Source organism: Pezoporus occidentalis, unplaced genomic scaffold (genome assembly GCF_034315485.1).
Source record: "Pezoporus occidentalis ecotype Australia unplaced genomic scaffold, CSIRO_AGI_Poc_V1 ctg262, whole genome shotgun sequence".
In the NCBI taxonomy this organism is placed as follows: Eukaryota; Metazoa; Chordata; class Aves; order Psittaciformes; family Psittacidae; genus Pezoporus; species Pezoporus occidentalis.
The window spans coordinates 1-13036 of record NW_026914523.1 but is presented as its reverse complement, the minus strand read 5'-3'; the positions used below and the strand labels follow the sequence as shown (position 1 = coordinate 13036).

The 13036-nt window shown below is 45.7% G+C and overlaps 1 protein-coding gene across 4 annotated transcripts; it reads right to left on the bottom strand.

The window, feature by feature from the left end:
• KMT5A (lysine methyltransferase 5A) lies at nt 1-10186 on the bottom strand. 4 transcript variants are annotated; one of them, XM_062624105.1, is made up of 9 exons: nt 9960-10186; nt 9564-9658; nt 7391-7547; nt 5751-5819; nt 5600-5672; nt 4743-4827; nt 4334-4393; nt 3341-3531; nt 1-2248 (listed from the first exon to the last, which is right to left on the bottom strand). In XM_062624105.1, the coding sequence occupies exons 1-9, from the start codon at nt 10096-10098 to the stop codon at nt 2038-2040; spliced, it is 1080 nt and encodes a 359-aa protein (XP_062480089.1). In that variant the 5' UTR covers nt 10099-10186; the 3' UTR covers nt 1-2037. The 4 variants fall into 4 exon arrangements, with proteins under 4 accessions (XP_062480089.1, XP_062480090.1, XP_062480087.1 ...); XM_062624106.1 differs by having other exon boundaries at nt 5751-5816; XM_062624103.1 differs by having other exon boundaries at nt 5600-5819; nt 9960-10184.
• Nucleotides 10187-13036: the final 2850 nt, after the last annotated feature.

The following is a 13036-nucleotide window of genomic DNA, read 5'->3' as shown; positions in this document are numbered from 1 at the left end:
TGCAGTGCAACATCAGCTTTATTACCATCTTCCAATGCAGTGCTACTTGATTACCGGTTAAGCATTTCAGAGAAGACAATTTTCCTATTATATAAAACAGGGAGAGATCTTCCCCCTTTCTTGTTTACAAAAGTGATGTGGAAGAACAGAGGTTTTAAGCTATTCAACCTGATAGAGAACAGGTAAATGCTTAAATAAAATCAAGAGAAAAAAAATTTCATTCCAATTTTGACTAAAGGGAAGTGCTCTAGTACAGGAGGATCCTGTACACACTGCTGTGGCCTCTGCTACCAGAGACCGAGACCAGGGAAGAGTCAGTGCCAACTCAAATGAGTGTGCCAAGGAAGCTTATCTGTAACTCATATGTAAGGTAACAGGTCTCCAGTTAATTCCTCAGAAATGGTGAACACACATAGGCCAGCCCTGACCTTGTATTAAGTAGTAAATAATATAAAGCATTTAATGGCTAATGATTTTCACAGCTTTCTTTCAAATGCTAACAATCTGCAATGGAGACAGGTACTATAGCAGCCACTTCATCAATAATAAATATATTCTTTATTTTACAGAGATATTGTCTTCAAGTTTTTAATTTAAAAAATACATCACTAAGCCACCTCTCTTGCTGCTGGAGCATACAACCAGGATGTTGTTGCTATCTGACCTATCACATAGGCAAGCATCTAAGATTGTCCTAGAGGGCATTAGCTGGAACAGCAGCAGCCTTCAAGACATGAGGAATAGAAGACATTAACAGAGCCACAGATCCCTTGCTGACCCCTTCCAGCAGCAAGCGTGGCTGATGGCTCACAGCCATTTTCATCTACACACATGCCAAGCCTGCCTTGGCAAAAATTCCAACTGGTAAGAATTCATCTTTAACATAAAGGACCTGCATTGTATTGCCCGCCTATATCACAGATTTGGTTCTCCAACAGTAACGTTACAAACATCTGCAAGATGCTGAGCACTCAACTCCCATTTAAGACAGTGGGACCATGCTGACAGACATACAGGACCAGGCAATAAGGAATCTACTTTCTTCATTGCATCAACTCCATCATTACAGTTTGAAGCTGCATATGAAGATGACTCCTATTTTTGGAAGCGCTATGCTCTACTTCAAGCATTCACAGTAAATAAATAGCTTCTGATGTGGCTAATCAGCATAGGAAGGCAATAAAAAATTTTTTGGAGAGAGCTTTTCCTTCTTAAAAACCCTCTGGAAGACACCTCCAAGAACCAGCCATCAGCTATAAAAAGGTACCTTCTTCAATTGTAGAAAACAAGTCATGTCAAACATTGATTCTCACTGTGAAGACAGAACTTCACACTTCTATTCAGTATCAACCCAGCCTATCAAAATCCATCCTCCTTTGGCTTGGAGTCATTTCTCTGAAGAAAGCAGCCAATTTGACCATGGATTTCCCCTCAGCACCAGTGCATTTAAATTTCACTGCCAACATGAGATACTGGAAGAACTGGGTCCCTATCACAACTTATTTGAGAACAATAGTAGCATCCATCTCAGAGAAGCCTGTCAGCACCAGGCTGTAAGAAGGAGTCTGACAAGCAGTGTAGCCACTGGATGTACGAGTCAGAGTACAGAAGTACATCTGCTGTCCTAAAGCTAATGCCAAATTCATCACCCCACAAAGTGGAGCACAAGATTTCATTGCAAAAGCAGAAGCACAACCCAAGTGGTTACATTTCTGTGGAAGTCTTTGACTGCATGCTCAAGTGGCACCGGTCACTATGCAGAAGTACTCAAATTTTAGGAAGGGTTTCCTTTTGTGGTATAAAAAGGTTTGGCAATCTAAGATCAATTATTCAAGCCTGCCTGGAAAACTGTAATAGGCATTTAAATACTGCAAAGCAAAAAGGTAGCCTTTTAGGAGCTCAGAACACCATAAGCAGTCCACTAAGAAAGCTGAGGGAAGTGAGGACGGGGGGGGGAAGCCATCCACTGACTCCTTGTAGAGCCAGTGGACCCACTCAGTCCAAAACAGAAAAAAAAAGCCAGACTAAGATGAAGAATTAGTGTTTCAGCCATGGATGAGCTTCTATGGAAGCTTTGCTTCTGTCTCCATAGTCGTACAACAGTTCTTCACCTGCTTTAATGTCTCTGGAAGCTATGAGTATGAGATGAGGCACGCCGTCAATGTCATGAAGCTTTGTTTGACAATTGCCACATTTGCTGTGATTAATCAGTCTTCCCAAGCGATTAGTTTCTTTTGTAGCATCAACACTGAAAGAACAAGAACAGAATGCAGGATTGCTGCATATCACACAGTCATGATGTGGCCAAAACCCAAAGTGCAAATCAGATAAAGAATGAGGAATCCACACAAGGCTTGAAACAATAAAGGAAAACCAGAATATATTTATATGATTAAACAGACTGCATATAATATGGCATGTAAGTAAGCTCCCAGAAGTGTTTAAGTCAGCACAAAACCCTGAAAATGGAAAACTATGGACTGTGTCTTTGAGCTGCCTGTTTCCAAGCAGCTCTCAACTGTTCACAAGGAACAGCAGAATCCAGACGTAGAACACCACCAGAAACACCTTAAACACCTTCTCCTTAGGAAAGCTGTGTCCAAGCTGAGTCATATCTGCTGAGTAAGCCAGCAAGAGTCTCTGCTCATATAGAAGGCTGTGAATGTCTAAATACTAGATGCCCAGCTTCCAGGGATTGGATACTAAATCTTTAGTGTCCTTCTTTGCAGCTATCATTATAGACGACAAGTCAGACACTTAGAACGCAGGGTACTGCCAAATAATTAATACACAGGTTTAGTGACCCACACTCCAGTAGCATCAGCCCAAGAAAAAAGAACAGTCTGAGTAGCTGCTTTGAGAGAACTGGAGTTTGGGGCAAATGAAACAGCAAGAGGGATAAAGCACACACATGTGATGGGTATCAGGCACTAGAGAAAGGGGAAGACTCGGTCACAAACAGCTCAAGGAGACCTTTCTCTTCCAGAGAGTTTGTCCATGCTGCTTTTCAAACAAGCTCCTTGCATCTATGGAAAAGTAGTTAACTTTACAGAGAATAAATTTAGGTAGAAGTCCATGGCAGAGCTGGAAGTCTCATCCAAGCAGATATAGCTCTCCCTATAGCTTGTGCTATACCTCAGAGAATAGGCCTCTGAGTCACCTACCATTGCTATTAGCCCAGAAGTACAGGATGCTCTTGGACAATGAAACAGCACCCAAAGACTTCCTAATCCATGGTTCCTGTTAATTTTTTTTTGCATGAAACCAACAAGACTTCACAGCATTCAAAGCCTCTAATCACTCAACTATCACACTCAACTATCACGAAAGAGAAGCTTACCAGTACGTTTTGCTGAGGTACTGAAAATAGTACATATAGCAGCCAGTGGATGGGTCTTGAGCATACACCGCTTCCCGCTTTTTAGCATCTGTGATCTCTATGAGATCCCCATGATATTCAACTACAAATTCTCCTCGATTAAATTCTTTTGTAGCAATTACTCCTCTCCCTTTGCCATCGATGTAATCAATCTGTCAAGTTGAAAGGAAAATCAGCTGGGAAATTAGAGAGTATTTACATGATTGCAAATAGGCTGTTTACTAGGGAGTGAGGGATTTGTCAGTCAAAATTGCTACCACAGGGTATTGCAGACAAAGCCACAGAAGCACGACGCACAGCACTGTGGAAGAAATTTGGGAATACAGGAAGAAAAATAGGAAATATTGGAAGAAATGTTTGGGGGACACACTGAGTTACCAAGTGCTTTGATACAAAGTCTTCTAATCAAAGAGCTAAGAGTTACTTTAAGTAAACCATACTCAGAGTTACCTTATTTTTCTTTTAAACTAACCATTAGCTGAGGCAGCATGTTCATTTCATGGGCACCATTATAGACAGCTTAAGAAGTTAGAGGCACAGAAAGATCACCCACCAGTGCACTTCACTAGTCCTGCCCTTGCCATTATCCTAAGAGCTGTAATGAAGGCCCACAGCGACTGGCTGTCAATGTGCTAGGAGAATTTGTTGCCATACAGAGCATATAAACATGACAATTAAGATGCTGTATCAAACCCATTTCTAGAAACAAACCCAAGAAACGGGATACCAAAGGCAGAAAGTGCATTTTCAGTAAAGACTATAAAGCCCTCTCAATATATTTATGACTGAGGCTGCACGTATTATTCAGAGACAAATATCACCCATCCAGAAAGGAAGACATTGTGCTTCAGTTTTGCTGCACTTTCATCTCACTACCAAGGAATTGCAGCAGCTCCAAGAAGGAGTTCTGCTATTTTCTGCTTAAACAGATTAACAGCAACATACTGTAGTTACCTTCATTCCTTCTTCCTTCCCGCTTGTAATTAGCTCATCTATTTTCCTCCTCTCCTCAGTCTGCAAAAGAAACAAGAACAAACAAAACCATAATATAGTTGATAGCTTTTGCAGCTCATTCTAGAGCTGAAAAGACAATATCCACTAGTTTTTCCAAACCATCCCATATCTTTAGCAAAATTGAATGGTAAACAGACAGATTTCTGCCCCCCAAAATACACAAGCAGCTAGATTCTGTCCTAGAAGAACTGAACCAGCATTTCCACGTTTTCTGTTCTCTGCAATACTTTCACCATAACGCTGTTTGTATTTGGCCAGTGGATACCATTTACAGACAGTTACATCCTTTCTCAAGCATTCCATTAACTAGCAATATTATAAGTAATGTTATTTTAACAAGAAACACTACCTCCAATTCAGATTTGCTCTTCCTGGAACTTCTTCTAACTGGGTAATAATCTGTTACTTTTCGATTTGGTGTTCTTCCTTGTGTTCTAAGGGAAGAGAGAAAGAGAAAACACATATTTCAGGCTATTTGTGAAGTTACACCTGTAGGACAGAGGTCCTGTAAGAAACTCTTGTTTTCATTGGTATGTTGAAAGGTGATCAATCAGTGTTTATCAGAAGATGAGAAACTTGAAGTCAAAAGCTACATCCTCTTCCCCACATTCTTTTGTTACTCTAGTACTAAGTCATTAATAACAAGAATGAAATGCTGCTGGAAATTACCCGATGGTCACGCTACAATCTGAAGCCTCTGTGCCATGCTTTGCCAGAAGGCACACTAAAATTTAGGTCATGAAAACTGCTTGGAAAGGAGCTCATTAACGTTAGGTCACATCACTTTGGTATCAGGAGAAAGCATCAGCTCAGCCAGGAGGCCCTCAACTGTTCTGTTTCTGTCCACAGAGAAGTAGGTCTTAATAGGTCATTAGTTTCTTTTTCTATAGGTGACCAGTAAGTATTTCACTGGAGATAGGATACACCAGCCCTGCCTTCAAGAAAACCAGAAGTCCTCTGCAAGGTAGAGAAATACTTTGGGTGCTATTTCTATATTTCAAACATGTTATTCTTGAGAAAACAAAGAAGTCACCTTGAAGATTTCTTCTCCCCAACACAATCATTTGTTTTGCTTACAAAAAGGCAACAAGAGTAACATTAATTATGGGTCCAACTGTAGTTCCTGAAGGAAGAACTTAGATCAAAGCTTCCTGGTGCAAAATGACACAAGGAAGAAACGCATTTACAACTCCAGAAGTCACTTACTTTCTCCTTGGTCCACGTTTTGCTTTAACCATCTTTTTCTGAGCTGGCTTTGCATTCACCTCATCAGCACAGTCTGACGGCAGAGGTGTTTTTTGACTTTCTGCAGTTCCTTGGTTTTGATCAGAGGAGGGCACTGAAGTATCGCACCCACCTTCTTTGTCCTTCTGGTCTTCTGGTTTCATAGCACCTTCAATTATATTGCCACTCTTCTTTCTTCCTGCTGATGGGAAAACAAAGTAAGGCTCTGAACTTGGAATCAACTACACCAGAGTACTTTAAATGAATTCCAGTGTTTTCTAGTCCAAGTTTCTAGCTCCATCAAACAGGAGAAAGAGGATGGGAATGATACAACCTCTTTCTGCGAGAACACAGACAGGCTGTTACTCAGCTTTTAACTAGTCATTGTTACAGCACACATAGTACAGAGGGAGGAGGCGTAAGGAGAGAAAAGGTGAAACAGAACACAGGTGCTTTGTCATGTTAGGTTTGCGACTCGGTTTTCCAAACCTGAACATGCAGCACCTCCAGTGCAGTGCTTGAGACAACTGCAGTTTGCCACCGAGTGCCTCTGCCATACTAAATGACAAGCTGCCATAAGCTAATCAACATCCTGCAGTGGAGAAGGAGAGGAAACCTTTCTGGATCCCACACTGCAGTGATCAATAGATGCAGATATTGGTACCAAGTGGCCAACACCACTCAGACAAAATACACTAGAGCTCAAGGGTTGGCACTTAAAAGAAGTCTACCCCACAAACAACCAACACTTGCTTGGTTGCATGTGTCCTACCTTCATATGACCACATCCTCCTTCTCACTTAACTGATTTAGAGGTAGGCAAGCCTGGTTTAAAGCTAAATAAAGTTTTTATGTAGGCAAATCCCCAGGTTTAAGGGACTAGCCTGCTGAGACAGATGCTTCTATCTCCCTGGAGAAATGACACACAGCTGTGAGGCCACAGCAGTGGGACAAGCTGTGTGAAGCCACCACCACTTTCTTGTCAAAACTGGGGACCTAAATTTGGAGCTAAAGGCCTCAAGTTTCCAGAAAATCTCTCACTCCCTGTGTGGAGTGGGACTTAAAATACCTGCTTGCTAAAAGTGCTTACATCAAAATGCTTTGACAAATTACCAAGGTTATTAAATGCACCTTTAAACACAAGCCAACCTTTTTCTTAGCTCCTCCATAAAGTCATGGAACATTCCCATTTCTAGTCACTACAATGAGGCATCCCTAAAGCCTGGCACTCAGCATCCACAATGTGTGGTCCTCATTCTTACTGCCTTTATTTCATTCTAAAAACATAAGCATTTTCTTTTGTAAGTGGCTCTACCTCATTGACATGACTTTAAATTGCCTTTATAAGAATTAGTATAAAGTAGTTAAATGATTGAATAAACCAGGTTTAGGTAATAAAACAGACCAAAAAATATAGATAAGCTGCCAAACACTGACCTGAAGCAGCAGAGTAGCGATAGAACTGGAGATTAGGGCATACTGACAATGCAATCATTAGCTTTTTACAGCCAGAGAGACAATACAAACACAGCCAGACAAAAGACAGGAGGAAAATTGCCTGATAAACCCCTGACCTAAGATCTGAGAAGGGTAAGGACAAATTCATCTGTGTAGAGTCCCAGTTTACTGACAGAGATGTAGAACTGGGAAAGCAACTGGGTCAGTGGAGCTGTGTGGCCTTCTTGACTGCACATTTAAGTTATCCAATGGGGGGGGTGTGGAGGGAGCATATTTAACAGGGTTAGCAATCCAAAACAAAAAAATCAATCTTACCATTTCCTTTCCTGCAGGTTTTGTTTAGTGTTTTGCCCTGACATTTCACCTCGTGATACATGACAGAGTTCTCTTCTTGAAGCGGGGGGCGAGCACCAGGAGTTTTGGAAGGATTCAGGTAGCTGTAGATTTTGGATTGACCGATAAACACATTCTCCTAAAACAGACCCACACAAAAATCAATACATCACAGAGATGTTGGGAACTTTGAGCTGGTATCCACAACACACTGCAGAGAGCCGATGTGTATTACACTGCTTTAATGCATCATCCTCGCTGCTGTTGCTATTTCTACTAAGTGAAAACATAACAGTGTTGAACACTCAGAGCACTTTACTAATGCAAACTCCCAGTCCAAGAGGACTTTCACACGAGATGTGACAGGATGGGGTAGTCACAACTAATTCCAGCCCCCACCCTGTGTTTCACAGTACGAACTCTGATGCTAAAAAACAACCCCAACCCAGAGCTCCTCAGGAGGAAGGCAGCCTCAAAGAGTGCAAGCCAAAAAAAATACACATAACACAGCAAAAATCACCCAAGCCTAGAACATACCTCTCATAGCCAGAGAGCTATGAGCTTACCAAAAGGCTCCCAAGAGGTGTCAGATGTTACAGCAGTTAATTATATGGTCTGCTAGCACTGCAGAAGACGGAAATCAGTTTTACAGAGTGACACCTCCCAGTGAGGGCTGGGAGATCAACAGTGCTTTTAAACTGCTGTATTGCACAAAATAAAGTGTAAAAGTTCTTCACAGCAGAAGCAGCTTTACAGAGTCCTCACGCTTATGTCCAGCCAGGAGAATGGTAAAACCCACTGGCATAGTCAAACACCTCAGAGAGCGGGATTTGTACACTGGCTCAGGCTCCAGGAGCACCAAGAGAGAGGGGTATCAAGTTTAGCAAAGCGTATAGGAGTCGTGTCACCTTTGCTCTTACAGTCCCCCTGCCACCTCGCCAAATCTGGCTGTGCAGCACATGGAGGTGACAGGGATTTCCACCATTAAACCTCAGCCTCTGCACAAGCAGATGCAACTTGGCCAGAGTGAGTTTCTCTTGGCTATATTTTGGTTCAACTAAAGCAATTTTCAGGCATTGCAAGCCAGTTAAAACAACGAAAACACGCATTCATGTCTTTAAAAAAGCACACAAAGATTCCCATTAAAAAATAGCTCCAATAAAGCTCACTAAACAAGTGCTCCAGTATAGTCACATAAACACTAAAAGAAGTAAACAAAGCACACCACAGAATACATGGGATCATTTTAATAATTAACATAATCATGCATAACAAACTTGGGTTTTGGGTACACAATTCACATGCAAAATAAGGCTCAAATCTTGATCCACAAATGAACTTTACTAAAGGTTACAGTTGCAGTAGAACAGCCTGGAAAAAGGCAAATTAGGTCACTCCCTGACACCCAATATTTCTGAAAGGCCTATAAAAGACAAGAGGTACTAAAAAATGGGGCTTTGAAGGATGACACATTTTGAAAACTCCATTTTAACAACTGCAAGCAGCAAGCCCTGCACTGCCAAGTTGTCAAGATTTAGCAAGGAGTTTAAATAGGGGCATTTTCCGAGAAATGCCAGAAGCATGAACTGCAGCAGCCCACCTGCCAGCACAGCCTTCTGGCTTTGAAAGACCATGAACAGGAAACGAACAAGTATTTTTTCAGCCTGGTTTTCTCTCGCGTTCCCAGCTCCCTGCCTGCTGTGCTCCTGGCGCTGAGACGCGGCTGCCACGTCTTTGTCTGTGCCAGTCTGGAGACTCTCGAGAGCAGAGGCTTTCCCAGCGCAACAGAGCGCATAGGGGCTGCTGAGGAGCTCTGGCATTAGATGCCATGGCCACAATTACTTCCATAGAGGATTGAATCAGAAGTGACGACAAACCTCCGGCCAGCCGCCCGTAACAGGACGGGGGAGATGTCAAAGGGGAACTGCCAAGCCCGGGGCCTGGATGCTCGTAGCTGCGAGGGGGCACGGGCAAACGCGGAAAAAGACCGGTTCCATTGCGGGTTAAGAAATCTCTGAACGATGCGGGGAGCCCCCACCGCCTGTGCCCGGCATCACACAGTGTTGGGGGCGGCCAGCACGCCCCGCGGAGGGAAGCAGAGAGAGCAGCCGACCCCAGGCAGCCGCCCGCCCCGCTCTGCCCCCCTCATGCTTACCCCACCGGCCCGGGGGCGGCCGGAGCCCTTCCTCTCGGCGCTTTCGAGTCTCGCCTCCTCCGCGCCGCCCGCCCGGGCCTTGGGCATGTTCCTCCCTAGGAGCAAGGGGGGAAGATCGGCGCCTGAGCCATGTCCGGCGCGGCCGCCTGCGGTCATCGCCCGTCCGCCGCGGCCTGCGCCATGTTTAAAGGGCTGGATGCGGCAGGGCGAGCCGCGGCGGCCCAGCCCCTTCCCGGCGAGCTGCGCACACTGCGCGGGGGAGGAGTCCCGCCGGCCCCGGCGTCCCGCACCTCCCGGGAGGAGCCTCCGCGTCGCGGAGGTTCCCCGCGCCGCCCGGCCCCGACCCTAACAGCGACAGCCCCTCCGCGCCCCGTTCAGTTCCGCGCCTCCGCGCACCTTTCGCCATGCCGGCGGCGGCACGGCCCGGCGCCCTGCGGCCCCCCGCAGCCGGGCTGCCCCGCCGGTCCCCGAGGAGCTCCCCCGCCGAAGCCAACCGCTCCGCAGGGAGACGCCGCTCTCCCCTCGGCAACCCCATTGGCTTAACCACGTGTTGATCAGCGCCGCCGCGCCCCCTGATTGGCTTGCAGAGCCGCACCCCGCCCTCTCTCTGTCACACCGAGGTGGTCTCTGCTCCTGGGAACGGGGTTTAAATGTGCGTTCCGCGAGCGCCGATTGGCTCGTGCGAACGGCAACCGGCGCTCTGATTGGTAGGCCGGGAAGGAACCGCCCTTCCTCGGCAGGGCCCCGACACGTGGAGCGGGCGCCCCGCTAGAGTGGGCTCTGCCGGCCCGGCCCGGAGCGGTGGCGGGCACCGGGGGTCCGGGGGCGGGTATTCCCCGGATGGGGTTTAAGTCTTAAGTCCATCCTTGCCTAGAGGACAGATGATGCTCAGGCCTGAGCCTCAACCCCTCCTGCTGTAACCCTAACCCCGACGCCATGCACAGGACTGCCCAGGAGCTCAGGGCAGGTCCAGCACATCTGCGTGGAAATGAGAGCAGGACTCCAGAGAGTTTAGCAGCGTTATGGTGGGGGTGCACACAGCTCGTGACATGCTTGGTGTTCCTTCTCGGCCAGTGGTTGTCATTGTGAGGTCACCCCACAGGACCTCCTCGGGGTGCCATGTCAAGAACAACCATATTGAGCATCGGTGTATGAGGAGTCTCTTATCTGTGTTAGCATTTTAGGGCTTCTCTGACTACCTGTGTGTGCCCAGGAGATGGATCCATGGCATTGAGCTGACCCAGGGGCTACTGCCACAGAGGAACCAGCTACTTCAGGATGGCAGAACAACTGAAAAGTAATTTTCCTTAATAAGAACACAAAAAGAGAAGAACCAGTGTCAACTTCACCAAGGAATGCCCAGAAGGGACGGCCCTCGCAGCCAGAGAGCTGGAGGCTGCAGCTGCAGGGTTGGCAGCAGAAGCAGCCCCATGCTTCAGTCTGCCCTCTCCCCATGTCATGATAGCTCTCTGCTGAGACAGGCACTTTGGGAAAAGGAAAAAGAAACCCAGCTCTGCATTGTCGCTATAATTTATGATGCCTTTGTCTTTGCTAACGAGGCACATACAGTTTATGGGAAGGCAAGATGTTGTTTTTGTGAACAGCATGAGGCTGACATCACCTGTGTATCATGTCAACAAACTTCCTCCCTCAGGGCAGGTACCCTGAGCTCTCCAAAAGAGTATCAGAGCCCTCAGGCAGACACTGGGCCTATTTTTCCACCCCAGTTCCCACTGTCCTTTTCACACAGTGTGGATGTGACTGGACAAAAATCCTCATAAATTACTAACAATGGTTTCCTTCTTGCAGTAATCACAGAATCGTAGAATAGTTAGGGCTGGAAAGGACCTTAAGATCCTCTAGCTCCAACCCCCTGCCATGGGCAGGGACACCACACACTAAACCATGTCACCAAAGAGTCCATCCAGCCTGGCCTTAAACACTACCAGGAATGGAGCATTTACCACTTCTCTGGGCAACCCATTCCAGTGCCTCACCACCTTCATAGTAAAGAACTTCTCCCTTACATCTTAATATCTTATATTTTAATGGAGGAATGCTGTTCCTAATGTCATGGGAAAGCTCTGGAAGCACCTTTACTGTGGTTTTACTCAGCTTTTGGGGATATTTTTAATAGCCATTTTATAGACGTGCATTAAACAAAAGCAATGGGGTTTGCAGCACTGAGGTCGTGCGGGTCGCCGCTAGAGGGCAAAGCCAGCGAAGTAATTCCCTTCCCTGGAGCAACAAAGGAAACAACGTCAGCTCTAACATCAGCTCCAGCCGGCCTCTGCTGCCAGCGCGTTGCGATCGCACCAGGAATGAACCAAACGGCTTCCCCCCCTTGGCTTGTTTCAGGGAGCTATGACCAAAAAGGCAGTACCAAGGGGAGGTTAAAATGTTATCATGCATAAACCCTGCCAAAAAAGGACGTGTCCGGCTGTAGCTGCTGGTCACCATGACTCAGGACTGGCTCCCGTGCTCTGGAGACAGCGGCACGATTCCCACTGGCACAGGCTTTAAAACCCAGTGACCTAAATATTATCTCCCATAGTGCTGTAAGAGCAGCTCCAGAGGGCTCTGTGTTTTCATATGGAAATGGGAAACTGGGGGGAAGGGAACGAATGAGCAAAGTGCTGGTTTTGCTCAGAAAGCAAAGGAAATCTTCAGAGTAAATCCCTCCAGTCTAAATGAACACTTCACACCGTTAATATATATATATATATTATTTTTTAGAACTGGCTACCTTTGAATTCAAGAAAGTTCAATTTCTTTCAAATAGACCAACAAGCTGCTGGTTATGTATTCCCACCTGAGAGCAAGTTCTTGCTGTAGTTCTCCCACAGCTCCTGTTACATTTTCAATAAATCATAAATCATAGAATCACAGACTGGTTTAGGTTGGAAGGGACCTTAAAGCTCATCCAGTTCCAACCCCCTGTCACGGGCAGGGACACCTTCCACTTAGAGCAGGTTGCTCCAAGCCCTGTCCAACCTGGCCTTGAACACTGCCAGGGATGGGGCAGCCACAGATACCACAATATTTACATAAATTTCTTATTAACAAGATGAAATCCTGACATTTTGCATTTCGGCCACTGTATCCCGCCATGAGAAAACACATAATACCCTAAGGGTAACAGTTGAGCATTAGGTTAGGCAACCTATAAAGTCATACAGTAAAATGGCAATAAGGGCTAACACCATTTCACAGATTATAAAATATAATTACATTCACAGTAGTGTCTAATGTTGATAAAAGGGAGCATCTCTGACTAAAAACATGGATCTCATCCACTGAGATCATTAGATTACACCTGAAGTCCTGTGGAAACAGCATCCTGCAGATAATGCTGCATTTCACGCCAGTGGGAAGTGTTGTTGCCACTCACCTCTCCCTGTCGAGGATGGTCGTGAACTCTGCTCATAGGCCTGACAGGTTAACTCTTTTCAGCTCCAGGTATCAAAACCATC